The sequence below is a fragment of the Myripristis murdjan genome, chromosome 15 (genome assembly GCF_902150065.1).
Source record: "Myripristis murdjan chromosome 15, fMyrMur1.1, whole genome shotgun sequence".
In the NCBI taxonomy this organism is placed as follows: domain Eukaryota; kingdom Metazoa; phylum Chordata; class Actinopteri; order Holocentriformes; family Holocentridae; genus Myripristis; species Myripristis murdjan.
The window spans coordinates 7736742-7763610 of NC_043994.1; the positions used below are offsets into that span (position 1 = coordinate 7736742).

The following is a 26869-nucleotide window of genomic DNA, read 5'->3' on the forward strand; positions in this document are numbered from 1 at the left end:
GTAACCTGCAAGGTTACCCGTAGCTCCATTTAGTGGTTGGTGGGGCTTAGCTGTTAGCCAGGAGACACAGAGTTGTGCAGACTGGGGTGTCTGCCCAGAGTTTACATACAGCCTTGTTGCTCTCCACACCATGTGTTGATTAGATAAAATTGCGCATAAAAAATTGCACATATAATATTTAATACTTTAATACTACATTGATGTGCTACAACCAACGATATGTTTAAATCATTGAGTATGTTTACATGCACACCATATTCCGGTTCAGGTCAATATTCCGTCTAAGGTAACTGCGCCGCAGCAACTGGAATATTCCGTTTACATGTTACTTTGCTATGAGGGACGAAAAATGACAAAACAATAAATAAATGAATCAATAAATAAATACGCATATAAATATATAAATGCATAAATAATTAAATTAATAAATATTTCTACATTTCTTTATTTCTTTATTTCTGTTTTTATTCATGCATTTATTTATTTATTTGTATATTTATACATTTATGCATGCATTTATTTATTTATTTTTACATTTATTTATTTATACTTTTATTTATTTCTACATTTATTCATTTATTTATTCCTTCTTTTATTTCTACATTTATTTATTTATTTCTACATTTATTTATTTATTCCTACATTTATTTCTGTATTTCTACATTTCCACATTTATTTATTTCTGTATTTCTGTGTCGTATGTTAATAAGGTGGGCGGTTCTTACATTAGTTAGTTAGTACATTAGCACGATTGGTTTGTGGGTGTGATCCTATCCACTGCTACTGCCTGGACTGGCAGTAGCAGTGGATAGCAGTGGACTAGCTAGCTACTAGGGCATTAACAACGCCAGACTTTTCCCAGTGTTGCCAACTTGCGACTTTCTCGCTAAATCTGGCGACTTTCCAACTCCTCATGGCAACTTTTTTTTGTCAAAAGCGACTAGCGACAAATCTAGCGACTTTTCCTGGTGTTACTGGAGACTTCTTGTATTTTGGAAACTGACATGAAAGCATGTATCGTTCCTCTGCAGTTCCTGTTCTCAGTGAGCAGCGGGTGCTGCCGCGAGCCCCTCCCCCGCCCCAAAGTCCTCACAGGTGGTCACAGCCTCGAGCCGCGCGCGACAGTCGCAGGCAACTGCAGTCAGGAGAGGAGCAGAGAGGAGACCCACCACTCTGCGGCCAGGCAGCAGATGAATCGCGCATGTGCAAAGCCGCTGTTGGTCCCGCCCTTCCCGTAAATTTGTAGTTCTAAAACATATTTAGGATGTTTTTTACTCACTTTTTGTCTCTCCCACGACGTTATTCCTCTCCTACAGCGTCCATTACAATCACGTGCAAATTGTCAATTATGCAAATTAGGCGATGACGTCATTTGGCGACTTCCAGCGACTTTTAGGACAGCCAATAGCTACTTTCCTTACTGAGGAGTTGGCAACACTGACTTTTCCACGTCGTCGACGTTACGTCGACCCGTCAACACCGGGAGATTTTTGGGGGGGCTAGCGGGGCTCCAACCGGAGGGAGGGAGGGGTTGTAGTGGAGCGCCGACCGTGTGTGTAGTCGGACTACTGGAAGTAGTCGGTGGGTGCATGATTTACCACATCATTCGCTAGTGACCTTAAATCACTGACGATGGCTCTCAAAACGCTTTCCATTGCGTTTTACACAGTAGCTAGTAGGGCATTAATGTAAACATCGACCCGTCGAAAGTCGAAGAAACACACACACACCCACACACACGGTCGGCGCTCCACTATAGCCTCCTCACCCCCCCGGTCGCCCGGTCGTCGCTCCACTACAACCCCTCCCTCCCTCCGGTTGGAGCCCCCCCAAAAATCTCCCGGTGTTGACAGGTCGACGTAACGTCGACGACATTGAAAAGTCGGCGTGGAAAAGTCTGGCGTTGTTAATGCCCTAGTAGCTAGTCCAGTAATTTTAGGCCAAAATTGGGGTCAACCTAGGACAAATTGCAAGAGAAGCAAACTCAACTGATTTTGTATCCTCAGTTTGTCCTGAGTGAGGGAAAAAAAAGTCACAAGAAATCCCATTGGTGCAAAGTTTTGAAAATCACCTATTTATGACCACATATTACCAAAAAACACTGTTTTTAACACACAGGGGAAAGAGGTTCAAAATTTTACTTTCAGATATCACTATAAAAATTCACAAGATGATTACATACACAAAGACAAGAAAAAAAGTCTATTACAAGTTCTTTGAATTATTCTGTTTTCACATGCATATGCACACATTATCTGATTTGATATGTGCTAATAAGGAATATAAGGAATAAATGCCAGAAGAGACATTTAAACAGTAAATTAAAAGGTTACTATATACATATTTACATAGTTACATAGCAACAAAGACGCCACAGAATTCCTTGTGAGTCGAGCATGCGCAGTCGTGACTGAATATTCCGGTTCGGGGAGTTTTCCGACTAAGGTGTTTACATGCCCCAATATTCCGGTTGGAACAGGAATATTCCAGGGGGCTTATTCGGAATTCTCTCCAACCGGAATATGACCTCTGATTAGGCCTGTCTGACCTATGGGTATTTGGTTGGCCATTAGCACCTGGAAACTGGCCCTGGTATATCTCCAGTTTGGGATGAGCAAAGACTGGAAGAGACTATGGAAATGCAACTAGCCTCATGAAACACTGGCATGCCCGCATTTGATGCGACAGTGGAAAGGCGGCTGTTGTGGTGACAGGCTGCTGTGCCAATGACATTTTTTTGCTGTTAAGCAGTGTGCTTGTTGTACATGTGCACATGTGGGGTCATGGCAGAGATCTGTCCACACTGATGTCAGATACAGGTCACATACAAAGATGAGTGTGAACAATCAATGTTAAACTATCAGATCTTAGAAAAATCTTAGAAAACAGATGTGGGTCTCTTTCAGCCACAGTATGAAGTCAGTAAGTCAGCTCAGTATGTGGCCTTTGATTCTGTTCCAAGTGGCGTTAAAGAGATGACTCCAGAGACTCGTGATTCAGTTTGTGAGGTTAAACTATCTGTGAACAAGTGAGCTCATCGTCAGAACGCTATAAAATGTACAATTTTTCACAGAAATTCAGTTCAGTTTGCCATCTTAATGCAGATTGTGATATGGATTATGAAACTCGGTGTTAGGACGGGAGTCAGTGTATGATCTGCAACATTAAAGTGACTCATCCCCCCACCCACAGAGAAGCCATAGTGCTGGGCAGCACGGACTTCACTGAGGAGGATGTGGAGCGGATCGTAGAGGAAATGGGGAAGGAGTATAAGGGCAACGCCTACCACCTCATGCACAAGAACTGCAACCACTTCTCCTCAGCTCTGTCAGAGGTGGGTCCATACACACACACACACACACAAACACACAAACAAACACACACAAAAATGTACACAGCTTTCCTACAGGTGTCTTATGCACATCTAGAATGGTAGTGATGTGTAGGTCAGCTCTGGAGTGACCTGAGCCTGCCTGCAGCTTTTACTAACCCACCTGGCTTATTAGCTTTACAGAAAGTCTATGGCATATTAACATATTTGATTTTCTTTGGCCTTATATTGTTGAAACAGAATAGACTTTAGGCCAGTTGTGTGTGTGTGTGTGTGTGTGTGTGTGTGTGTGTGTGTGTGTGTTTTTCAGAGTAATTATCCATCATTAGATGATGGATAAAGAGACAAAACCTACTCTCAGAGGTACATACATAGACCCATACACATGCATATAAAGAAATACGCTGTGTGTCTCTTTGCCTCTCTGTCTGGTGCCTTTGGAATAGAAGTGCAGTGCTAGGATACTGAACTTGTCTGACATGTGGTCCAGAGAACGAACACACAAACACTCACACATATTCACTGTCATTGTGTCTCCCACGTAAACAAATGGAAATCCACATCTTTTTTTTTTTTTCTTCATCCATGCCTCCACATCTAATGCCTGAGTGTTAGTGTTTGAACTAGTGGTGTGTGTGTGTGTGTGTGTGTGTGTGTGTGTGTGTGTGTGTGTGTGTGAAATCAGCTTTTCCTGGTGTGAGTAATGAGCAGGGAGTTGTATAGTTAGCATCTGGCACTGAGACCAGGATTAAGACACACAGTGATGCAAGCCCAGGCGTGCAACGCCAGCTGCTAGCCACACACACACACACACACACACACACCTACACCTTAGGGAACCAGTCTTGCCCTCAGGGTTTGGTCCTCATGTTTACTAATGTATCCTCCTAGTGACTTTGAACATCTGATTACTAGGAGGCGAGTTGAGAGAGAGAGAGAGAGAGAGAGAGAGAGAGAGAGAGAGAGAGAGAGAGAGAGAGAGAGAGAGAGAGAGAGAGAGAGAGAGAGAGAGAGAGAGAGAGAGAGAGAGAGAGAGAGAGAGAGAGAGAGAGATGGGGACGGGAGGTAAATTTTTAGCTAACCACAGTTTATGACTGTGGACTTCCTTCCTTCAATGCATGGGTATGAGTGGACCATAAGAGTGTTTCAGTGTTTTAATTTCAACCAAACACCACAAAGTTTGTTCAAATTATTAGAGAAACTAATTATTGAGATAATTTGTAGTAGTGTTTGGTTTGATGAAATTCTGTAGACTCTTAGCCCTCCATGGCAGACAGCAGTGATAAAACTTTGTTACCTTCTGCACTGCAAAGCACCTCCTTTGAAGAGGACTTGAAATGCTTTTTGAAAAGCTGTTGCTGCAACATGAAGCAAGCTCACAATCATAATCCATTCCATCTCTTTATAACATGGCACGGCATGCATAGTAAATTGCAATGCAAGATATAATTAAAACCATTTTTGTGGTTTAAACCAAATACACTTAATATCTCTGTCTCTGTCTGCTCATGGTTTGTAGAAAGCCGCCTGTCACCAGCGCAGGTGAAGGTCTGAATCAAACCCTAATTAAGGCCTTTAGGCTGAGGAACAAAGTTTCTTGGAAGCCACCCGTGCCTCAATGCCTTAATTGAACCAATGGTGCTCAGTGATGGTATTTGTTTCCACAGTGAGAACGCTGCTGCCTGTGCCTGCATGCTAGTCTGTAGGGAAAGAGGGGAGAGAGAGGTGAATAATGATTTATCAGATATCTGACATCACAGACTAGGTGAAGGGTCATCTTTAACCAGACGTACTGATGGATTGATGACTGAGTAGATGGATGAATAGCGACAGTCTAAGTTGAGTTTTTTGCTATTTAGTAATATTAAAGCAATACTTCACCCATAATGTATCATAGTTGTATGAAGTATTCATTATCTGCTGCCTTCACTCCCTGATGAAGAAACCTATTGACAAGGATTCATAGTAATTTATATCCTAAGAAATGCTAGACAGCTCTCATCTATTGGAAAAAGAGGGTTCAATCTTTTACAACTACAAAATCATATCAAAAGTTCTGTCTAAAAAGCTCATCTACGCTACATAGCTGCACATGTGGGGATTTCTGTAGGTTGTCTATATACAACATTTCAGTGAAAATGCATGTATTGAGGATACTAAGTCATGAAGGGAACTTTCTTCATCAGAGATTCAAGGCAGCAGATGGTGAATACTTAACATAAATATCATGAATGTGTGAAATATTCCTTTTAAAGTTTTTTTTTTTTTTTTTTTTTGATGTGGTATATCGAGGGGGTCTCATAATGTGGGACTAATCACAACCTTAAAAAGCACAGTGGCACCATGTGACCAGAACGAAGCAGGCAGCTCTGGTGGAAAAGAAAGAGAAGTCTTTCACTGACCCAACATGTAGGACAAATGTAGTGACAACCAATTTTTGCCATTATCACGCAGCCCTATGTACAGATTAGTTATACCCTTAGGTTTTCCATTGGACATGAAATTTCTGGAATTTTATGTAGAAATGCATTAAGTAGAAGACGGGGAGAGTTTTGCTTTACTGGAATATAGCACAGTGTATTTTCCAACTTCTATCCTCCAGCTTTCATGCATTCATTGCATTATATGTTTTAGTTAGAAAGTATAGCTGATAGAAAACTGTTTACCCCTTAGAACTTTTCTGAGCTGAAAAAAAAAATCATTAACAAATCAGAAAGGAATATAGTTTTGTAGATGATGGAATCACTTGGTCAACAATGTCATGGAATTTGACTACAATATTCAAATTTTACAATTAATTAAAAAGAAAAAAGTTTTAGACAATGCAAACAAGTTCAACCGAGATTATACACTTGAATATTGTACATTTTGACAAATGTTGAGGTTATTCAGCCTCAACCACCTTGACTGATACATTTTCTGTGGGGAAACACTGACACTGAAATGTGAAAGTACACTCAGGCGCAAAAATTATGCTGAAGTTGATTAAAAATAATTTATTTTGAGCCAGCACAGAAGATAAGAATTTCCCAGAGCCCTCCTCAGGGTGTGCTGGTTTTCTTATTTGGATATGTTATGCTGCTGCTTCTTGTTGAGAATACACTGCCATCAGAACTACTTATTAAGCAGTTTTTTCCTTGCACTACAGTGCACTATAATTAAAAATGTGAAACACTTGCGCCATTCACTGCATTTGTCTCTCTAGCACCCTGCCTCAGGAGCTGTGATACACAAAGATGCCACTGAAGTTTAGCATGATGTTTGTGAGTGTTAGGGCCCACTCACATTGGCAAGTTTGAGCCTGTATCGTGCTAAAGCCAAAATCCCCCCCTCCCCAGTCCCTGGCTGGCCTGCACTCACATTACCTTTTTCCCAAACGCGCCCAAGCACGATTGCCCCCGGTGTGCACGTCATCACATTGAAATACGACAACAGGCATGGCCCGACGTCATTATAAATCAATGTAGTTCAAATACATCATGTCTTCCTTTTAACTAAAAAACGTTTTTGGTCCTTTTAATCAGACATGGGATGTTTATTTACCTTGACAGTTTCGGAGGTAACTTCCTCCTTCTTCAGAAAGGTCCAACTGACAGCCAGAGCGGCACCTGTCAGATCCGGCAGACCGGGTGACCGGGTGACCGCACACCGCGCGGTGCCGCGGCCAGTCCCGGCTGGTGCCGACGCGGTGCCGGCCAGCACCAGGTCTGCCGGATCTCCGCACACAGACTGCTGTACTTTCATTATAAACCGACTTTTGTTTATTCGCGGTTGCAGCAGCACAACGGACAGTGACACAGACAACATGGTTGATTATTGATTGCGCAACGCGGCCATTCGCCGGTAATTGCGCTGCGCACATTAAACAGTTTTGCAGAGGCAGGAGGAAAGTTGCATGATTTACATCCGTGCACTGCGTGCGTGACCGTGCATGTGCTCGTGTACGCGCCCGTACCGTGCTGAAGCACACCCCTTCCAACCGTGCCAGAGCGGGGGAAGTGTGCTGTATTCAAGCACGATACGGAGCGATCACACTGGTCAAAGAATCCGGATTTTAAGGGCAATCGTGCTTGGGCGCGGATCAAACTTGCCAGTGTGAGTGGCCTCTTAGCAACTATTTTGAGTTCTGGGCCACTAAGCTGATTTTCTTTGAGCTGTGGCCCTCCATCTGAAATGATTTTGCCTCAAGGACCCTAATAAGAAAAGATACTTTTCTTATGATAAGTTTTAAATTGTTTCAGTGCCAATGTCAAACAAAGATTCTCAGAGGTGAGCCTGTGATTGCTAAGTAACAATCAGTCATAGTGTTTTGTTGTAACGTGACAATTTCCGGTGAGTTAATTAATAGTAAAAATAACCCATTGAAACCTCAGCAGATTCACTTGACAAAAAAGCTGATTAGCAAACTGGGAAAAATGACCACAACAATAGTTAATATTGGCCAAGAAACAGGAAAGTTGTCAGAAAATAAGGAAATGCAAAGTAACAGAGTCTATTATTTAAAAGAAAATTAACAACAAAAAATACCCCAAAATTTGCCAAAAAAGACAAGGAAACTCTGTTTCAAATGATTTAAAATCATGTGTTTAAAAGTCAAGTCAGATTTCAGACATCTGCAGGTCGCCTAAGGCAAGCGGCAAACTATTCCTCATTTTGCTGAGGACCCCCTGAAAGACCTTTAAGGACTGTTGGGGGTCCCCGGACCCCACTTTGAAAATCACTGTCAGCCAACCCCCCTGCTGTTCCACAAGTAAGCTGCCAACCTATGGGAAAACACTGATGTTTGACCTTATCTACCCATCTGACCTTTAGCTCTCTCTGTCCCTCCCCCTCTCTCCTTCTCCTCACCAGATCCTGTGTGGCAGGGAGATCCCTCGCTGGGTTAACCGCCTGGCCTACTTCAGCTCATGTGTGCCATTCCTCCAGAGCTGTTTGCCCAAAGAGTGGCTGACACCTGCCGCCTTACAGTCCAGTGTCAGCCAAGAGCTCCACGCAGGAGGAGAACTGGAGGAGGCAGAGGACGCCGCCGCCACAGCCTCCTTGGCCTCTATGTCGCCCTGCTCTCCTTCGTCTTCCTCCAGCCCCCCCCTGCCCCGTCAGCCCCGCTACCAGCCCCGCCGGTAGGAGCCGAAGGTTCTGCTCAAGACCGGGTGGGATGGCCTTATGGTTAGAGAGACTGTCACACAACAGAAAAGTCACAGATTGGATCCAGCTACAGCCATGTGGCCTGTCAAAGTGTCCTTGAGCAAGGCACTGAACCCCTGCCTGCTCTGGGAAAGAGTGTCAACTCATGCCTAACATGTAAACATGACAGAGCAGATGAACAATTTTATTTTATTTTTTTTTTAATCTGCAGGAGGAGAATCTCTGACCAAGGCAGGGAACTGTTATCTGCCAGTGAAAGTGGCTGCTGGATTCCAAGATTTCCAATATTTTCCTGAAACCTTCAGTTTCATTATTTTGCCAGCCAAACTGCATTATTAAGTCGAAAAGGGCTGGGTGTTTACCTGCCAAAGTGTCTCCTAGAATAGCAAATAAACCAGCCACAACCAAAGTTTGCCAGTACTTGTCTGGTCTTAATTTCCCACTCTGCCTCTAAATCCAGCTTCTTGCTGTAGTAATATGGGGCAAGATGGAAACCCATGAGGGGGCATGCTGAAAAAGGACCTCGGTTTGTAACCTGAGTCCTTGCTCAAGCCATAACCCTGGAAGACATGACTCCAGACCTGAAATTCAGGGGAAGCTCTATCCCCTCAGCCACACACCCTTCATCATAATTGCAGGGACTGCTTGCATTCCTCTGTACAATGATTGATTTAGTAAACGTGAGGTATCCACTAAGATCAGTGGAGTTCATCTGCAGCCAAGTTTGCTCTGCTGAAAAACATGGAAACAAGGTGACTGTGGTCAAAACAGACCAGGGTTTCTCTTATTGCTTGTCCTCCAATACCTAAGACCCCTATCCCATTCCATACCTAAGATCTCTGTCAGATTCAGAGCTGAAAAGTAGCACCCCATGGTCCAAATGACATTTCAAAGAGTTACCTTACAGTGATGGTTTGGTGCTGACCTGACAGTCCTTCCCTAAACCCTTCAAACTGTGATTCACCAATAGGTGAGGCAATACAAATACAGGTGGCCTGATTTTAAGAGAAATAGCACAAGAGACTCCAGGTTCAATCAGAAGACCATGGCAAGTATTGTCTTGCCAGCATCTTGTCACCAAGTGGAAGATTCAGAATCAGATTACTTTATTGATCCCATGAAGGGCAATTCATTGGGCATGATTATACTTGGCCATAAAAAGTATTTCGCAAATATGCCAGTAAATTGCAAGTGTTGCCTTCAGCAAGGAAGAACATTGTGAATATCTCAAAATCAATCACACAAATCATTTTGGATATCATAAAGGTCTCTAGTGAGTCAAAGGAATGAAAATCATGAAATTTTTAATCATAATGATGATGATAGATTACTACCAGCCAAGGGCTGGCATATTTTGACTGTGGCTACTCCTGCTGCTTAAAGTTCAACCATACTGTCTCTACAAATCATATGTGGCTGGTAAAATTGTGAAAGCAGCTGGTGAATTTTGGAATCTTGGAATACACTTTCCTACATTGCCTCAAAAAGCTGCCTGTGAATCAGGACCTCAGTGACTTGTTCTTCTTACAGTAGTCAAGAAATCTGTTAAGCTGTGGTAGAACTGCAATCAGTCTGACTTTCCTCACATCCCACCATGACCTTTTGAGGAGGAAACAGATAAACCCACAACCAGCGGCGAAAATCCCTCAAGATTCTGTGGATGTGTTCAGTTCCAGGTAATCCTTGCCTCCTAAAGTCCCTTTCTTTGTCACATTGTTTGAAGAAAAATCTATATCTTCCAAATGCATGGGTATCTGTAGCAGCCACTTAAGGTCTTACATACAGGCTAAAATGGAACACCTCTGTGTTATGATTATCCTAAATGAATGAAGCCAGTTAAGACATAATCAGACAGTCATGTAATCTTATATCCCTGAAACAACCTTGGTTCAGCCTGATGTAGCAGTAGAGGAAAGGTCATGGGGTCACCGTAATCTACAGGGTTCTATCTCTAAAGGTCATGAATGTGCCCAGAAAAGTATAAAATATTAGAAATGATAAATGATATTTGACACCATTCTCTGGCACAAGTGTTTCAGGGATATACTTACTTAACAATTAAATTATTGACTGTTTATTAGGACTGGTAGTAGACAGGAGGCCTAAAGATAACAATTTCTGATCACCAAGTCACAGGTTGAAATCCCTGGGTGGTGGAGAGTCAGTGAGAAACTCTTTTCTCTGTCCATTCAAACAGACAAGATGCACATGAACAAATAACTTAAAGCAAAATTGAATGGTTGTGTAGTTGCCTGGGTGTGATGTGAATCCATATGGTGGTGAAATATCACCATTAGTTGCTCTATGTTCCCTTGGGCTGCTTATCCACAATACTGTGTTTCTATCCCCCCATTCACTTCCAAAACAGCTCCCAAAATAACAGTTTGAGCACATAAACAATCACAAAATAATAATAATAAAAAAAAAAAAAAACAGGTCCTGGTGAGGAAATTAAATGGCTTTTCTTGTTATTTTCTTGTTTTCATTAGAAAGTTGATCTGGCAAGTAGCATCTGCAAGACTTGTCTGCATACTTACTGTGTCAGGAAGAAACAACATGAATAATACTTAAACAAATAATTGTAATTACAGAAAGAAAACAAAAATGTTATTTTGGGAGCCGTTTTGATGCACTATGATAGCGAATGAGCAGCCGAGAGGAGCACAGAGCAACTGATGATGATATTTCACTACCATGTGGACTCATATCACAGCCAGGGAACAAGCAGCCCAACACTCTACCAAAGTCTAATTTTGCTTTAACCCTTCTGTTGTCCTCGGGTCAAAATGACCCGCCACTGTGTTTAAAAACACAGAAAAAAAAACCCTAAATGATATTTTTTCAACTTGAAATTTGATGACTTTTCCTAGATTGACCCCTATATTAGAAAAAATGAAGTGTTGGCTTTATTCATATTTCCATGTGAGCTGTACAAAAAACTGTACTAATATTGTCTTCGGGTCAAAATGACCCGACAGTTGAAATCACAGTCACAGAGTCAGTTACACACCACAAACTGTGAGAATGTTTTAGTTCTGTCTAATATTGATTAGTAGCATACATAAAAATGACAAGATATGTGGTCTTTACCAACAGAGGGCACTGCCTGTGACCAGCTCTGACCCAAGCAGGTGGCACTATAGGTGTGAGTGTCAAGAAATGCGGGAACAGACAGGCTCTCAAGATCAAAATATAACAATGTTGCCACCTTGTGTGTGTGTGTGTGTGAGCAGTTTCAGACCCTACAGAGGGTAAAATGTGCGGGAAAGCAGGTGCAGGAACGTGCAGGGTCTCATGATTGAAATATTACAATGTTGGCACCTTGTGTGTGTGTGTGCGTGTGTGTGTGTGTGTGTGTGTGCGCGTGTGTGTGTGTGTGTGTGTGTGTGTTTGTGTGTGTGTGTGTGTGTGTGTGTGTGTGTGTGTGTGTGTGTGTGTGTGTGCGTGTGTGTGTGTGAGCAGTTTCAGACCCGACAGAGGGTAAAATGTGCGGGAAAGCAGGTGCGGGAACGTGCAGGCTCTCATGATTGAAATATTACAATGGTGGCACCTTGTGTGTGTGTGTGTGTGTGTGTGTGTGTGTGTGTGTGTGTGTGCGCGTGTGTGTGTGAGCAGTTTCAGACCCTACAGAGGGTAAAATGTGTGGGAAAGCAGGTGCGGGAACATACAGGCTCTCATGATCAAAATATAACAATATTACCTGCTGTCCAAGATACACTAATTCTAAGTTGAGACTCTGACCTGGTGGTGGCGCTAGAGGAAGAAGAAAGGGTATAGGGCCACCAAAATCAATAGGGTTCATCATCAAGGTGTCATAAATATGTCCAGAAAATTTGAAAAGATTCAGATGAAAGCTTTTAAAGATACACTAATTTTAAAATTGAAAGTTTGACCTGATGGTGGCGCTATAGGAAAGGTCATGGGGTCACCAAAATAAAGAGGCTTAATCCTCCTGGGTTCATTAATATCAGAGACATGGATAAATTTCAATCTATATCCTCTTTTGAAAAAAATCAGATACAAATTTTTCAAGATATACTAATTCTAATTCAAACATTTGACCTAATGGTGGCGCTACAGGGAAGGTCCTAGGGTCACCAAAATCAATAGGGGTCATTCTCAGGTGGTCATGAGTGTGTCCAGAAAATTGGAAAAGAATCAGATGAAAGCTCTTCATTTTAGGGAAGTTTAGTGAAGGCGGGTCATTTTGACCCGGAGGACACGGGGAGTAAACAGAATATGAAGACAACACAAGGGTTAAGTGCCAAATGTTGCAAATACCATCAGCATCAGCCTGTAATTGTACTGTGAAGCTGCAAGTTGTCAGTTCAACTGTTGAGTGTGAAGCAGTTTTGCTGATGTGTTTTCTATCAGCTTTCCCTGGGTAATCTAAGGTTTCACTGATTGAGTGATCCTGTTGAGGCTGAGTAATGCAGCATCAACTCATAATATAGAAACCCTCTGAGATCTCTGTGAATGTTTGAAGAAGACATTCGCACAGCAAGGCAAAGGAATTTTAGGAAGAGAGCATTTCACTGGGAACTGAAACCGTCCTGAACACACCTGCCATCCACCAGCTGCAACCAAGTCCAGCCTACACTCCTGACAACGTCATTTTCCTCACGTCTATGGCTAGTATGGGCTGACACACATTGGTGTTCATTTCCTGCATCGCACACTGTATGTTTCAGAACAACGTCAAAAGTTCAGTTTCAAAACTTAATGCATTTTGTGGGAAAAAAGCAACAGCTCAAAGATGCCATCACTCAGTATCTCATTAACTTAATTATCATCATTATCTCATTGTGACTTCATTTTTCAGCCAACCCGTTAACTGTACTGTATACTTAAAAACTGTAAAGTGCAGAATTTGATGCGTCACAAATATTTTTTTATTACAGTAGCGATCACTTTTTCCAAACGGTGTGTATGACATTTGGAGCTAAACTCTTTCTGTGTGTTTTTGTTGTCCCAAGTGAGAGCCATGGATGTGTTGAGAATGACGAGTCCTTTCTCAGAGTGCACCTGCTTTAGCCAGATCGGCTCAAAGTGTGAGGACTCAAGTTCAAGTATGAAACTTAAATTTCATTTTGCTTGTTTTTAACATGTAACAAAACTGAAAAAGTGTTTCAGTCTCTCTTTTTTTCTTACTCCCTTATTGCATTTTGAAGATGTATGGACTCTGGCCTTTTTGTGTGTTTTGTTTATGTTTGATAAACTCAGGACTCCGAAAGGCTTTGTAATATAATTTTTTATCCCACATTTTCTGTTTGCTTTGTTGCTTTTTCTAATGCAGTAGTCACTTAGAGCTTTTTCAGAATGCACTTTGGCAGTGCATTTTTATACTCCTCTCTTTGATAAAAAGAGCTTTTGTTTACAACCTGTATGTTTGTATGTGAGCCTGTGTTTCTTTGTTTTTTCTATGTGTGTGAATGTATGTGTGTGCACACTTGTATTATATGACTAGTACCAAGAAGCTGCCAGCTGGGCCAACCTTCCCTACATCATGTACACCAACATAGTCAACACAAACAATCCCTCAACACATTGCAAGAAAGATCCATTGTAAATATAGATATGTTGCATTCAACTTATAATTCTTTTAAGATATTGCCATGCTTTTTTTCCCCAGAAACATCTTGAAACCATTTTCATGTCCATGAATGAAGTCAATGTTTCTGCTCTGCAGGTTTATCACAGTTTATTCTAAGATGTCTTAAGTCTCCTTGTTTTTCACCATTGGCAGATAATTTTGATAATTTCAGTTGTTTTTCTCCAAGAAATGAAAGTAAAATCCTGAAGCAAGACACATTCTAAGACCAATACATGTCTTCAGAAGGGTTAGATTATGCTACAAAAAGAGAAAAAGAAATTTCCTGAAAACCAGCAAATTTATCTTTTTTGGTAGCAATGTGAAACAACTCAGTTTATTCTTAGATTTATTTAGTCTGCAATAGTTTGGATGAGAAAAATTCAAATGTGTTTTCATGCATGCCACTTTTATGGCAAAACATTTACAATGGTGTAATTACACAAACTCAAAAGATGGATTTTGTTTCTCTCCTTGCAGCACTCAAGACACACACACACACCCACTCACACACGCACACACACACACACACACACACACACACACACACACACACACATACACACCCACTGCTGATGTCGGTGCCCCCTGGTGGCTGTGCCTGATAATTTTTACTGTTACCTGCTCACTGAGCTCTGCACTGTTCTTACTGTTTACCTGCCTGTCAGACACACAGGCAGGCAGGTAGAGGATGAGGTTTCCCTTAGTCCTCATAGCTTCAGGTGGTTCTTGTCGCAATCTTCTATTGAAGAACAATTTTTCTCCGTTCTAAACTAAACAGTGTTTCATAAAATGCCTCTGTCTAGTTGGGATTTTCCTGTAAAATTTAGGGTTTCATTCCAAAATATATCCATTTCATTTTGAGAGAACAAATGTTACGTGATGTTCATTTCTCTGTATTGTAAAAACAAATGATCACATCCTCATACATTGCTGTAGCAGGCTACTGTTGGTGTTATTACTGTTACTAACAAGCCAAAGATATTGAACAACTGAACTAATATTCAGGTTACAATAGTTAGTGTCTTGTCAATTTTTCCAAATTGTGGATACTTCATTTTGGGATGAAACATTTATTCTTTGTATTCAATGTATTAAGTCATTTAATTATGACAGTGATCACCTTATTTATTAACATTGTCATGTTTAGAACATTATCTTCTCTTACCCGTAGAAGTGTTTATTGGATCTGCGTTAACTATGTGAGCTATGAATGTGGACTGGGAAACCTCAACCCAGAGTCCTTCTTACCCTGGAAAAACAAACTTCAGATGTTTTACACCTAACTTTCATAGAGCCTTCAGTGGAGCTGACCAGATTTGTACCCTGTTCAAAAGTTATTAAAGAAAGATATATGATCTATGACTCTAATTTGTGTCATGGTTGTTTTATGTTGTTTTTAAATGTGTGTCTTGGTTTTGCCTTAAATTTCTGTCTTGGTTTTTAATTATTAATGAATCCTCATGTTTTCTTTCACATGAAATTTTGGTGGAGCTAAACACTGCTAATAGTAAATCCCTGTCCTTTGACACTGTGGCAGTATATTTTTGTATGGAAATATGAAGCAGAGTGAAATATTTGGAGAATTCTGTGAATGTGAAGCTGTTTGACAAATGTGTCAGCTTTTAGAAATACACTATTAGATGTATTTGATATTATTTTCAGCTGTTCTTTCCTGTAATGGAAACCAGACTGTGTACCACCACTGAACTTCTGTATGCCAAAAAAAAAAAAAAAAAAAAACAAAACAAAACTGAAATGTCATGGAACTTCTCTGAGTTAGTGAGAGAAAGTCTTCGAAAAGTAACAGCAGTAACTCTGCGTTGTCCCTCCCATAAGTAGTTTTGGGTGCAGAGTGCCCTCTTTATTTTGAGCCCTGGCTCCTCAGAATATCTGAAAGATCCTTCCCTTCTTTTTTAAAGTGACTAACAAGAATCACAACAGTAGAAAAAGCATAATTTCTTAGATCAACATACTATGAAACAAATACTGAGGATGTTAAGAGTGAGAAGTCACAGGGTTTAGACAGTAAACCTGTGGTTATTTTTGTGTCACTAAACCACAAAAACCAAAAAGAAAAACGAAAAAAATCAGTCCCATCAGTTTTAGAAATATTTACCAAATTGGTAACACTTTACAATAAGAGTACAACAATTAGCGTTAGTTAATGCCATAATAAACATTAAGTAACGGGTAATAAACATTAAGTAACAGTTAACTAACCGTTAACTAACGTGTCTAAGAATCATGTACTAATTCTGTTCATACTAAGGTATTAATTTATATGTTATTTAAGGGTTATTGTAGATATTATTAACATTAGTAAATGCCATAATAATCATTAACAGTTAATTAACCATTATGGCATTAACTAATGTTAACTAACATTACTTGTTGTACTCTTATTGTAAAGTGTTACCACAAAATTTTCTTTCACAATCTATGGTTGATTTTGGGTCGCTCACAATGCACATAGCCCAACCTCTGCAGTGAAATGGCAGGGGTTCCACGGGTCCTTGAACAACTAAATGGAAGCCCTTTAAGTATTAAATGTTGTTGCTGTCATTATTTTACACCCTGCAGTGACAGATTCCCTTGTCCAGAAAAGGTTTAGAGGTACATCCTGCATCCTGTCTGCTTTTACCAAACATAATATGACTTCATTTTACCTTTCAATTAATTTTCTGGTGTCCTTTGTTATGTCCATTTATAGATCCAGAACTTTAATAAGGTATGGCTTTCTTTTGGCTTTCTGAAAACCACACATACCCTGTACCTGCACTTAGTTTACTTTTGAACATATTGAAGGGATAATTCACCGATTTTGACAAATGTGATAGTATTCCCCCCACAGAGAAAATCATCAAATCATCAAACTCAAACGTTGTTTATTTAACAATTTGAGTGAATGAGTGCAGTTATTTTTAAGAATGGTAGCTTGGAGGAAGTTCACCTCAATGGCAGCAGGCTAACAGTTAGCATTTGGAGCATCCAGCCAGTATCCAGCACTTAGCAACAATGAGAGGAAGACAGCACCACTACTGTCCTACAGAACAGGTAGGGGGCAGTGAAATAATGTCACATTTTTCAAAATGGGTGACCTATCCTTTTAATGACCACAGTAACATAACAGAAATGATTGATATTTACGTAGTAAGTAGTAGTAGGTGATGTGACGTGTCCCAAACTACTCTGATCCATGTGTTTGAAATGTCTAAAAGTATGTCCTTTTGTATGTCAGAGTCGTGTCTCTACAACCTCGGCCACAGTGTCCACCGTGGACCTCCTGTCCTCCGTCTGCTGCCTCTTCTTACAGCAGGGCAAGGCATCCATCACCTCTCTGGGGCCTTTTGTCATGAATATGTACAGGAAGGGGTCCACTAGCGGGCTGAGGTAGAGCATCAGGTGAGACACCAGCCCAAGATAGCGCACCTCCTCTTTAAACGACAGAGACTCCAGGAGCACGTTGAGGATGAAGGGGACATAGAGGAGGGTGTAGTTGGCCAAGATCACCCCCAGCCCCCACACCATCCTCGTCCTCTCTGGGCTGCGAGGAGTGGATCTGGAGCAGAGAAGTGCCCTCCATGAATCCACGCTGAAGAACAGCAGGAAGGGGAAAGGGGTGAGGAGGGCCACGGCGAACCAGAAGTAGTACTTGAGCACTGCAAGGGCCAGGACGCCAAACGGGACGGCCCAGACTATCAGGGACACCAATGCAGACTGCCTGAGAGTGCTGCAGCAGCCATGGCACTGTGGGTAGGCCACCAGCAGATGGCAATCCTGGGCTATGCACACCATGAAGGTGATGTTGGAGACAATGCCAAAGTAGAAGAGGAGGTTGGTGACATCTGAGGAGAGAACAGTCTCTGTTGGCGTCTGGGGCCGCCCCAAGAAACTGAGGATGTCAGAGACCAGGAGGCTGACAATGTAGATGGGAACTCTATTCTGTCCTGCACAGAGAAGATAGTGTTGAGGTATTACTTCTATTACTACTACCATATAGTACTTCTTCATAATGCTTATTCCAGTTACCCACAGAAACACATTTTCTCCAGGAAATGTGCCTTCTCTTGTTTATATGTTCAATTTGGGTAAAGTAGTCGTCAGAGTTATTATCATTTTGTATTTTTCATTAGTTTTTATTTTTATCTCACTTTTAATTTTTTGTTTCCAATTCAGTTTAGTTTCTATTAGTTTTCAGAGTGGGTTTGCTTTTTTTCAGTTTAGTTTTTATTGTTAAAAAAAGGCTTAGCTTTAGTTTTTATCAGTTTCAGTATTAGTTATAGTTTTCTTTTTAATTCTAATATGGTGTGTGTGTGTGTGTGTGTCAGAATAGGTATTCCAATCTGAAAACCACACTTTGTGAAGGCAGCTGAGTTATTGAAACATCCTAGTTTCAATAAACATCAGCACCAACGCAAACTCATGTTGTCGTGTTGATATATTTGAAACTGACGAAGATTAAAACTAAAAACATTTTCTGTATGTATATACATACATACATACATACATACATACATATATATATACATATATATATATATATATATATTGTTTCATTTTAGTGAAGTAAGTGCACAATATGGTGTCAGTCTGTTTTTTATTTTAGTTAACTAAAATGTTTTTTCACACTATAACTAACTTAACTATAATAATCTTGGTAGTCATTCATCTGTGACATTTAACAATAGAATACTATTCATATTGCTTCTATCAGCAAAAATACAAAATGCTGCCTAATGGACAAGATGATATTGATGACTATAAAAAATAAACTAAAATCTGTGAGCTAAATCATGAACTACAAACTCTGACTAATGGAGTGCAATAATGTAATCACACTTTTCTATTTCACTTTTGCATCAATTGTGTCAACAACTCCTCATAATTTCTAAATTGTTTTTTTTTTTTTTTCTTTTTTACTAGATTGAAGCTTTGAAATTATGATGAATTACGATAATGGCTGATTAGCATTTTAATATAAAATGGTTGCCTTCAGTGTGACAGCAAGGCGCTTCTCCATCTAGCTTGCTCCACCAAGCTTTCTTTACACTGGAGATCCAAAAATTTCATCTGACAGCAGAGACAAAACCAAAAAACAAACCTTTGGCCAGGTGCTGGAGGGTGTAAATAGCCAGTCCGATGGCAGGCAGCCCAAGGCTGAAGGTCAGCCAGCCAATCACCTTGGCCACCTGGTCTGTGGTGGGCGTGCTGCTGTTGCTGGTGATGTTGCTGAGGACAGTGGCAGTTGGTGTCACTGCCGTGCCGTCAGCCATAGGAGGCGACGCATGTGGCTATTTATGTATTCAGCTGTTCAAATTAGCATTGCGTTTCTCCGAGTGTGTTATTGAGCTGATGGTGATGACAGACATGACCGCTGTGCAGGAAGAGGTCATTAAAGTATCCAATAAACAGAACTGTGGTTACGATCATCTTCATGGAATCCAAGCTGATTCCGATGTCAGGTGCAGCTGAGGTCAAGTCCTGGACCAAAGGGGGTCAAAACCAAGTCAAAAGCAGAGTGCATCGAGGCCTATTCAAGACCAGCAGTGGCTGAGACCAAAGCAGTCTGAAGTACAACAGGCGTGGAGTCGGGAACATGTCAAAATGCTTAAGCAGCATGTTCCTGATGTGCACTGCGTAAGGAAATCAAAATTTTCATCGTCTTGATTGGGATTAATAAAGTATCGTTTATATTAAATTTACATTTAGATGTTCTTATCCAGGGCTTCTTTGAGAAGGTTTACAGGTTTTTAGTCCATTTGCCAGCTAATGGAACTATTGTTCAGTGGCAGTGCTTACGTGTTGTCCTTGGGGAGTCCAGCTCTACAGGCTATAATGTATATCATGAACTCACTGGGGTTTCACGCTCATCAGACTCATGACTTCTACTGCAGGTCACCCCCCTCCATGTCTCTCCTAGGGGTGCTGCTAGTAATCCAACACCTGTCAACAAGATGTGACACTGTACCTCAATGGGGTATTGCGCTTCAGTCTTTTTTGCGCTGCCACTCTTGGGATGTCTTCATTTGGTTAAAAAAAACAAAACAAAACAAAACAATCATTATTATCACCTAAAAATGGCAGAATAACTATGACAAAATTTTTGCCAACTCAAGGCAGGAAACTGACTTTCTAATTTTGTCTCACATCTCGCCAGCTAAGTTGACAGTTTTAAACATCTGACAAGCTCCTTACAATTCAGCAGGACCTCAGCATGCTGGCTGTTTAAGTGGCTGGTAGAAATTCACCATCCTTTGACCGGTGGCTGGTGATCATTTCTACAAGAACCTTGCTAAAACGAATGCATTACCCCTCTCCTTGCTCTCAAGTAGAAGTTGTACTATTTGCTTGCACCTTTGTCTATACAGAGTCTTGTTTCCTCAGTTGGGAATCCTCCACTAGCTTCGCTGGGACCAGAGTCTGTCCAAAAACTCCAAAATGAGCTATAGATAGGGACAGAGGGAGCTGTTTTTTTGTCCTTCTGTTTGTGGTCTTCTGTCAGAATTCAGTTTCTAGAATGAAAATGAAACATTTAAACTTTTGTCAACTGTTGACTTAATGACTTTTTTATATTTTTATACGAAAGTGGAACATTCTGCTGTCAACACTTGAATATAGAGCTGCAATACGAAAGCTGCTGCAAAAAAAAAAAAAAAAAAAAAAATCCTGTCATAGCTACTGTGTCATGATTTATAATAAATAAGTAATTTACCATTTTAGAGTTTTCTCCTCATTTAAAAGTTGTTTTGAAGAATATTAACTGGGGGAAGTCCACCTCCATGGCAGGAGGCTAACAGTTAGCATTTGGAGCATCCAGCCAGTATCCAGCACTCAGTAACAATGAGAGGAAGATAGCACCACTACTGTCCTACAGAACAGCTGGGGGGAAGTGAGATAACATCACATTTTTTCAAATGGGTGAACTATTCCTTTAAGCAATTGTATCACCCCATGCAGATCTATGTAAACAATGTTCTTAAGAAAGTATTCTAAATGCATAAATAAACCACTTTAAAACATATTACTTGTCTTTAGCTGTCACACACTGTTAATCATTGCATCAGAAGATTAGATAATAAAATGTCAGAGTGAAAAAAATATCTTTGACCCACAAAATCCCAATGTAAACAAAACTAGTGATAGGGTGATAGTGACTGCAAGATGGAGTCCATTTTACAAGCCGCACCGTGCTTCTTAACCACCATGAACATTACAGTGAAGTTCCACTACCATAAATAACATACCATGGATTCCAGATTACTTAGTGTGTGCTCCTTTACAACTGTCAGCACAGCTATGAAGTTACTAATGTACCTCTCATTACAAAGCACAATATTATCTTGTCAAGAAGCCAACCACTCCTCACTAAATTGGATTATCTTTCATCATCCCCTCGATCATTTCCTTTCCCAGCATTTCAGTCTACGTGATACGACTCTGTTTTCACAGGTATGCTGCCAGGACACCATTGTGACCTTGAATTTGATAGTGAAACGTTTCACTATCCATTGTTTTCTTTGTTTTCCTTCAGTGGGGAAGTGGTGAAATGATAATGTTTTCTTAGATCCCCGTTGTTTGTAAGAAGGGCAACCTGGGACACAGCAGTATTACGTTCTCCCTCTGTTTACAGAATTTGAGCTTCCCAGCCTGAACATGTCAGAGTGTAATGGTCACCGTGTAAATATGATCAGTGGACACACTGGGAGGAATGAAAGCCCGGTGGAAAAAACACTTCCAAGGTGCTTATCGTCGCCAGTATCACGTAGAGAATGTGGAGAGTGCGGAGGGAGACAAGGTCTGTGCACGAGGAAGCAGTTTATGAGAATGCGGTTTGGAGAAACAGTCAGGCTAATAATACCACTAGCATGACATAGAGGTATCCTCTCTGCCATGGTATCAGCTGTTTATCATAATAACCAGGGCCGCCGTGTGTCTTGCTTGTGCCCAGGACAAAATGATCTTCAAAGCCCCCCGCCATCAGCAGATTATTTAAAGGATAGGGGGCCCTTTTTGGCCCTTGTTTGACCCCTGGCCCGGGACAACTGGCTCTGATAATTACACCTAGATATAACAACTAATTTGACAATGATATGCCATATTCAAAAATGTTTCAACACCTTGTAGGGATAATTCGGACCATTAAAAAATGTGATATTATTCCACTTTCACTTGTTTTATCACTTATTATTTCAGAGATGCTATTTTCCTCTCATCATTACTAAGAGACATCATTAATCCAGTCAAAGTGAAGAAGTGAGGAAGATAGCACCACTACTGTCCTACATAACAGCTAGGAGGAAAATGAAATAATAGGGGAAAAAAGGGTTTACTACTCCTTTAAATGTCAAATAAATGCCCCCAAAATGTGCATAATATTGAGTCATGACGGAAAGGCAATAGTTTGAGTCAATGCAAATGGAAAATTTTGCTCCCAGTTATGATACATTTTGCATTTTCATGATGCTTTTAGTCCTTGCAGTGTTACCAATATTCATTTTGTCCCATTCAAAATATCAGTCACCGATGAAGATAATATTGTCCAGGCACTTTTCTCAGGCTTTACCTGCACATTCAACCGAGCTACTGTAAAAGAATCAATAATTATAAAGCAAAACTCTTTCCTCTATAAAGATATGGTAATCATAGTGAGATAAAAATGAATTTTAATAAATAAATCATCAAATGTTTTTTTTTTCTCCTACTATGAATTTAATAGTTTTCACTGAAATCAGAAATTAGTTTTTTCACATCCCATTCCTTAGTGTAACCTGTATCAGCTTTCCCCCCTAGGCTTATGAATCTCAAAAAAATATTTCAACCTTGATGAGGTCTCTTACTGCTAAGGTGCCCTTGTCCCTTATAAACCTTTTTAAATTCTACAAACACACTAATACCCTCAACTGCTACCTTACCTGTTAACTTGTCAACTGCCATCCACCATCAGAACTTAAATCACCTCTGTTTTTCTTTTCTTCATTAGTGTAAAACCATGCAATGTCTCTGAAATGATGCTCAAATACAGTCCAGATACCTTCAGCAGAGAGAGTCAGCTTTTGTATCTCTCAGTGTCAGTGGATGTGTTTGTGTCAGGCCTGAGGCTTTCTGTATGTGAGGTCATTTATTGCTGCAGGATAGAGCCAATGTATTAAATGGAAGTGTCTTATCTCCACAGAGCTGGCTGATAGCTGTTTCAAATGAGACCTGTATTTTTCCCTGTGGTTACCATTCTGCATTTGGGAAGCATTTGCATTTAGGACTGAGGTCAGTGTTCGTCTGCCTACTTAACGAGCCTCTATCTCCACTTCCCTCCTGTGTGTTTGTGGACCTATAGAGTACAGTGCACTTAGCTGAGAGCTGTGACTGTTTGATGCATTACTATTTGCTTGTGCAATGGCTCAATCCACATAAGCTGAATGAGTACCACAGTCTTTCCCATTCAACACCAAGATGGTCGGAGGGAGTCATTCCTATGTTCCCCGGAACATGACAAAAGGTCTTACATTCCCTGGGTCCTATTTTCCTTGGTTCTACATATGTGCTCTCCCAGGGTCCAATGTTCCCAGGATTCGATGTTCCTAAGTTCCCAGTGTCATGTGCTCCCAAGGTCATATATTGCTAAGGTCCTATGTTGCCAAGGTCCTATGCACCAAGGGTCCTATGTTCCCCACCTCTAAATAGCACATAATGTGAACCTGAAAAAAAAATCCCAAGCTCTGTACTCTGGAGGTCAGGGTTAGAGTTAATGTGTGTTGACAGAGTATTAAACTGGGGAACGTAGAGTCCTAGAAACATAGGACTTTAGGAACTTAGGACCCTGGGAACATAGATGCATTCCCATACAGAGTGGTGGCCATTTTTGACTGCATCATTACCACAGAGCCATTTAATGTTAATAAACACTTTCCCTCACTTAAGTTGGGCTAAATTCTCACAGTTTGTAGCATCTAAGGAGTTACATTCAGGTCTGTTTGATGATACTAACCAGTTAGTGTTGCTCACTGGCAAATGTTGACTGGAGGACCTAATAGAAGCACAATCTTGCTAATGTTATCCTAAGCTCATATAAACAGGACACACAGATTCAAATGTTCATAATTCTTTTAGTAATGTTTGCTTACACACTAAGTATAATTGCCAGTTTATTATGTATCAGCCAAACGACCATAGCAACCAGAGGAATGTCCGATGTACTCCATTAAAGTTTTGTGGCCTAATCACTAAATTTTAATCCATTCTAATCTAACTGAACTGAAGTTACATAAAAATACCTATACTGAGTCTTCATTATATATTTTATATACTGTTTCTTATTTGAACACCTTTTTTTCAAAATTTTATCTTGATTTTTTTCTGAATACATAATTATACATGGTGATATTCCCACTGAGGGTTAGGGTTATTTTTACTACTTTAAAAATTTTACAGATAAACTGGTGCACATAGAAGGGGTAAATATAATACACAAATTCCTTGGGCTAATCAGTAACAAGACAGGAACAGCACTTACCTCTTAATAGTAACACTTCCAATTAGTTTAATTTGTTAAATGCCGACATGAGCCAAAATGTTTGTTTCCACCAAACTTTGTCAGAATCAGATCAGTTTTGTTTGAAAAGTCCCCTGAAATACCATGTTTGATAATTGGCAAGAGAAACACAACCCAATCTGCAGTCAAACAAAAAATAAAGACAATTAAGGAAATGGTACTTGAGGAAGCATTTCACAGCGAGCCAGCAGGGCAGGCAGGATGTGCCACCAGGGTGTTGGTGTAATTTTAACTACTTTGTAATCTTAAGAATTTGACAGTGAACTAAGTGTGATGCCCACTTGTAGGGGAGGTGTTGGCTGCAGTGTTTGACATAACCGGCTGTCATAGATAGTAGTGAGGTATTTCCAGTCAAACAAATGTGGACCAGAGGTTAAAATGCAGAATACTGATCTACTCTGTGGTGGCACTGTTGTAAAAATCTTCAAATGAAGTTGTTCTGCTCCCTGTTTTTACATGCTGCCTTTAATCCAAATCAATTTTATTGATTGAGGACAATAAAACAACAGGAAATAGTCTTGCTGACATTGGTACACAGACGTATCACTGTAACATAACCACAGTGGCACATACTGACACATGGAACAGGGATAATGGACCATGGAAGGGAGCAGGGCATTGCAACATATACTATATCAGTAGACTATATATATATGTGTCACTCTGCAAATACATAAAGTGATTAACTGTGTGCATGCAGTGAGCATGCCACATTGGAGGGGTGGAGGACATAGAGTGACACACGAAGTGGCACATGAAAGATTGGAGTTAGAGTCTTGTGCAAACACTGCAGATTAACTGATATGAGTGTTTGAAGGCAGACATGAACACAGTATTTATGGACTGAAGCTACTGGAAGCCAATATTTTGTGGCCATAGTCATAACATACCATGTCTTCATGGTAGAGAGACCTAACACAACTATTGATGAGAGAAACTCGGGGTTAGTTAGTTCACTTTTAAGTGGACAAATAAATTTATATTTCAAAGAAAATGTCATTGTTGATTTTACAATGTTTTGCTGTAGCTGTGATCAACAAGGAACCTCATTAATCATGTCAGAGTTGCAAAGACATGACTGGCCAGCATATTCAACCCTTTGAAACGTGAACAAATTCACTTTTTTTTTTTTTTTTTTTTTTGGAAAACATGAGGAAGAAAGGTAATGAGTAAGTTAGCAAGAAATCACCTGAAAATAAACTACTAAAAAATGACATGAAAAATATCAGAAAATTAGAAAAAAAAAAACTTTAGAAAAAAGACCTGAAAAATAGAGGGAAAATTGGTAGTATATCACAAAAACGTTACACAAAAAACTGTAAACATTCCAAGAGGTTTGTAAGAAAATAACCCCAAAAATTACCACAAAATTAGCAATAAATAAATAAATTACTGGCAAATTAGGAAAAAATAGGACAAAGCCACAATTATTATAGCTAACTATTTCAAATTAAATTACAAGAAAAATGCCGTGAAAATAAAATAAAAATAAAATAAAAATAAATGAATACATAAATTAAAAAAAAAATTAAAAAAGGCGTTGATCAGTGAATCCTACGCCGCTCGACATGGAAAATTAATCATAAGGACTTGAAAGGCTGCTGCTATGCCTCGCCTGGTCTGCCACTGGCCACCTCTAACATGTAACCACGCCAAAAACAATTCTTCTTCATCTTCTTCATCATGTACTCGCCAAGCTGCATGAGAGATGACCTTGGACTAGGTTTGGCCCCCTCAGCTCTTTTCAGCCCATCTCTGGAGGTGGTGTGCTCAGATCTTGCTACGGTTGGCCTGTGGCCAGCAGGATGTACAGGGACACGCTGTGAACAGGACTATTGTTTTTGTGAAAAAGCCCTGGCATTTTGCTTTGCATCATGGGACGAGCAGCGGGGGTACAGGCAGAATAATCAGAATAATCTGAGTGCGATCCCTCCTTCCAAAAGTTCTTCCTGTACTCTGCTTACATTTCATTTTTCTCACAATTATTACTAACCCCATTGGTCAGCATGTGGCATCACTTTTAAGATTCAATTTGAAGGATGAGTGGTTTTGAAGGTTTGGCCATTTATCACAATTTACCACAATTTCCTCATATTTTAAATTGCAACAAACCGTTTTGCAAATCATGCAAGGGAACTAAGAACTCCACATCATATAATCAAAATCCCTCGATTTTCAAATTTGAATTTTTTGCTTGAAACAGCCACCTTATAATGTTCTGCTGCTGCAGCTAACAAAGTTGTCAAACCACAGA

General features: G+C 40.3%; 2 protein-coding genes across 3 annotated transcripts in view; one reads left to right on the top strand and one right to left on the bottom strand.

The window, feature by feature from the left end:
* The window catches only part of LOC115372217 (deubiquitinase DESI2), a 30675-nt gene extending 15238 nt beyond the window's left edge, over positions 1-15437 (top strand). For both annotated transcript variants that reach the window (XM_030069915.1, XM_030069916.1), the window contains 2 exons: positions 3193-3334; positions 8183-15437. In XM_030069915.1, coding sequence (XP_029925775.1) covers positions 3193-3334; positions 8183-8455 — 415 coding nt within the window. In that variant the 3' untranslated portion in view covers positions 8456-15437. The remainder of the gene's footprint in view (positions 1-3192; positions 3335-8182) is intronic.
* A 1866-nt stretch (positions 15438-17303) lies between these two features.
* LOC115372872 (lysophosphatidic acid receptor 6-like) lies at positions 17304-19477 on the bottom strand. The gene is made up of 2 exons (XM_030071032.1): positions 19171-19477; positions 17304-18016 (listed from the first exon to the last, which is right to left on the bottom strand). Exons 1-2 carry the CDS (start codon positions 19340-19342, stop codon positions 17304-17306), a joined length of 885 nt encoding a protein of 294 aa, XP_029926892.1. The 5' UTR covers positions 19343-19477.
* Between the last annotated feature and the right edge of the window lie 7392 nt (positions 19478-26869).

Bases quoted from the DNA above. Each gene is read 5' to 3' on its own strand.
- LOC115372872 (XM_030071032.1), bottom strand. From the start codon at position 19,342: ATGGCTGACGGCACGGCAGTGACACCAACTGCCACTGTCCTCAGCAAC. The intron at 18,017-19,170 runs GTTTGTTTTTTG...TTCTCTGTGCAG, and splicing joins CCTCCAGCACCTGGCCAAAG to GACAGAATAGAGTTCCCATC.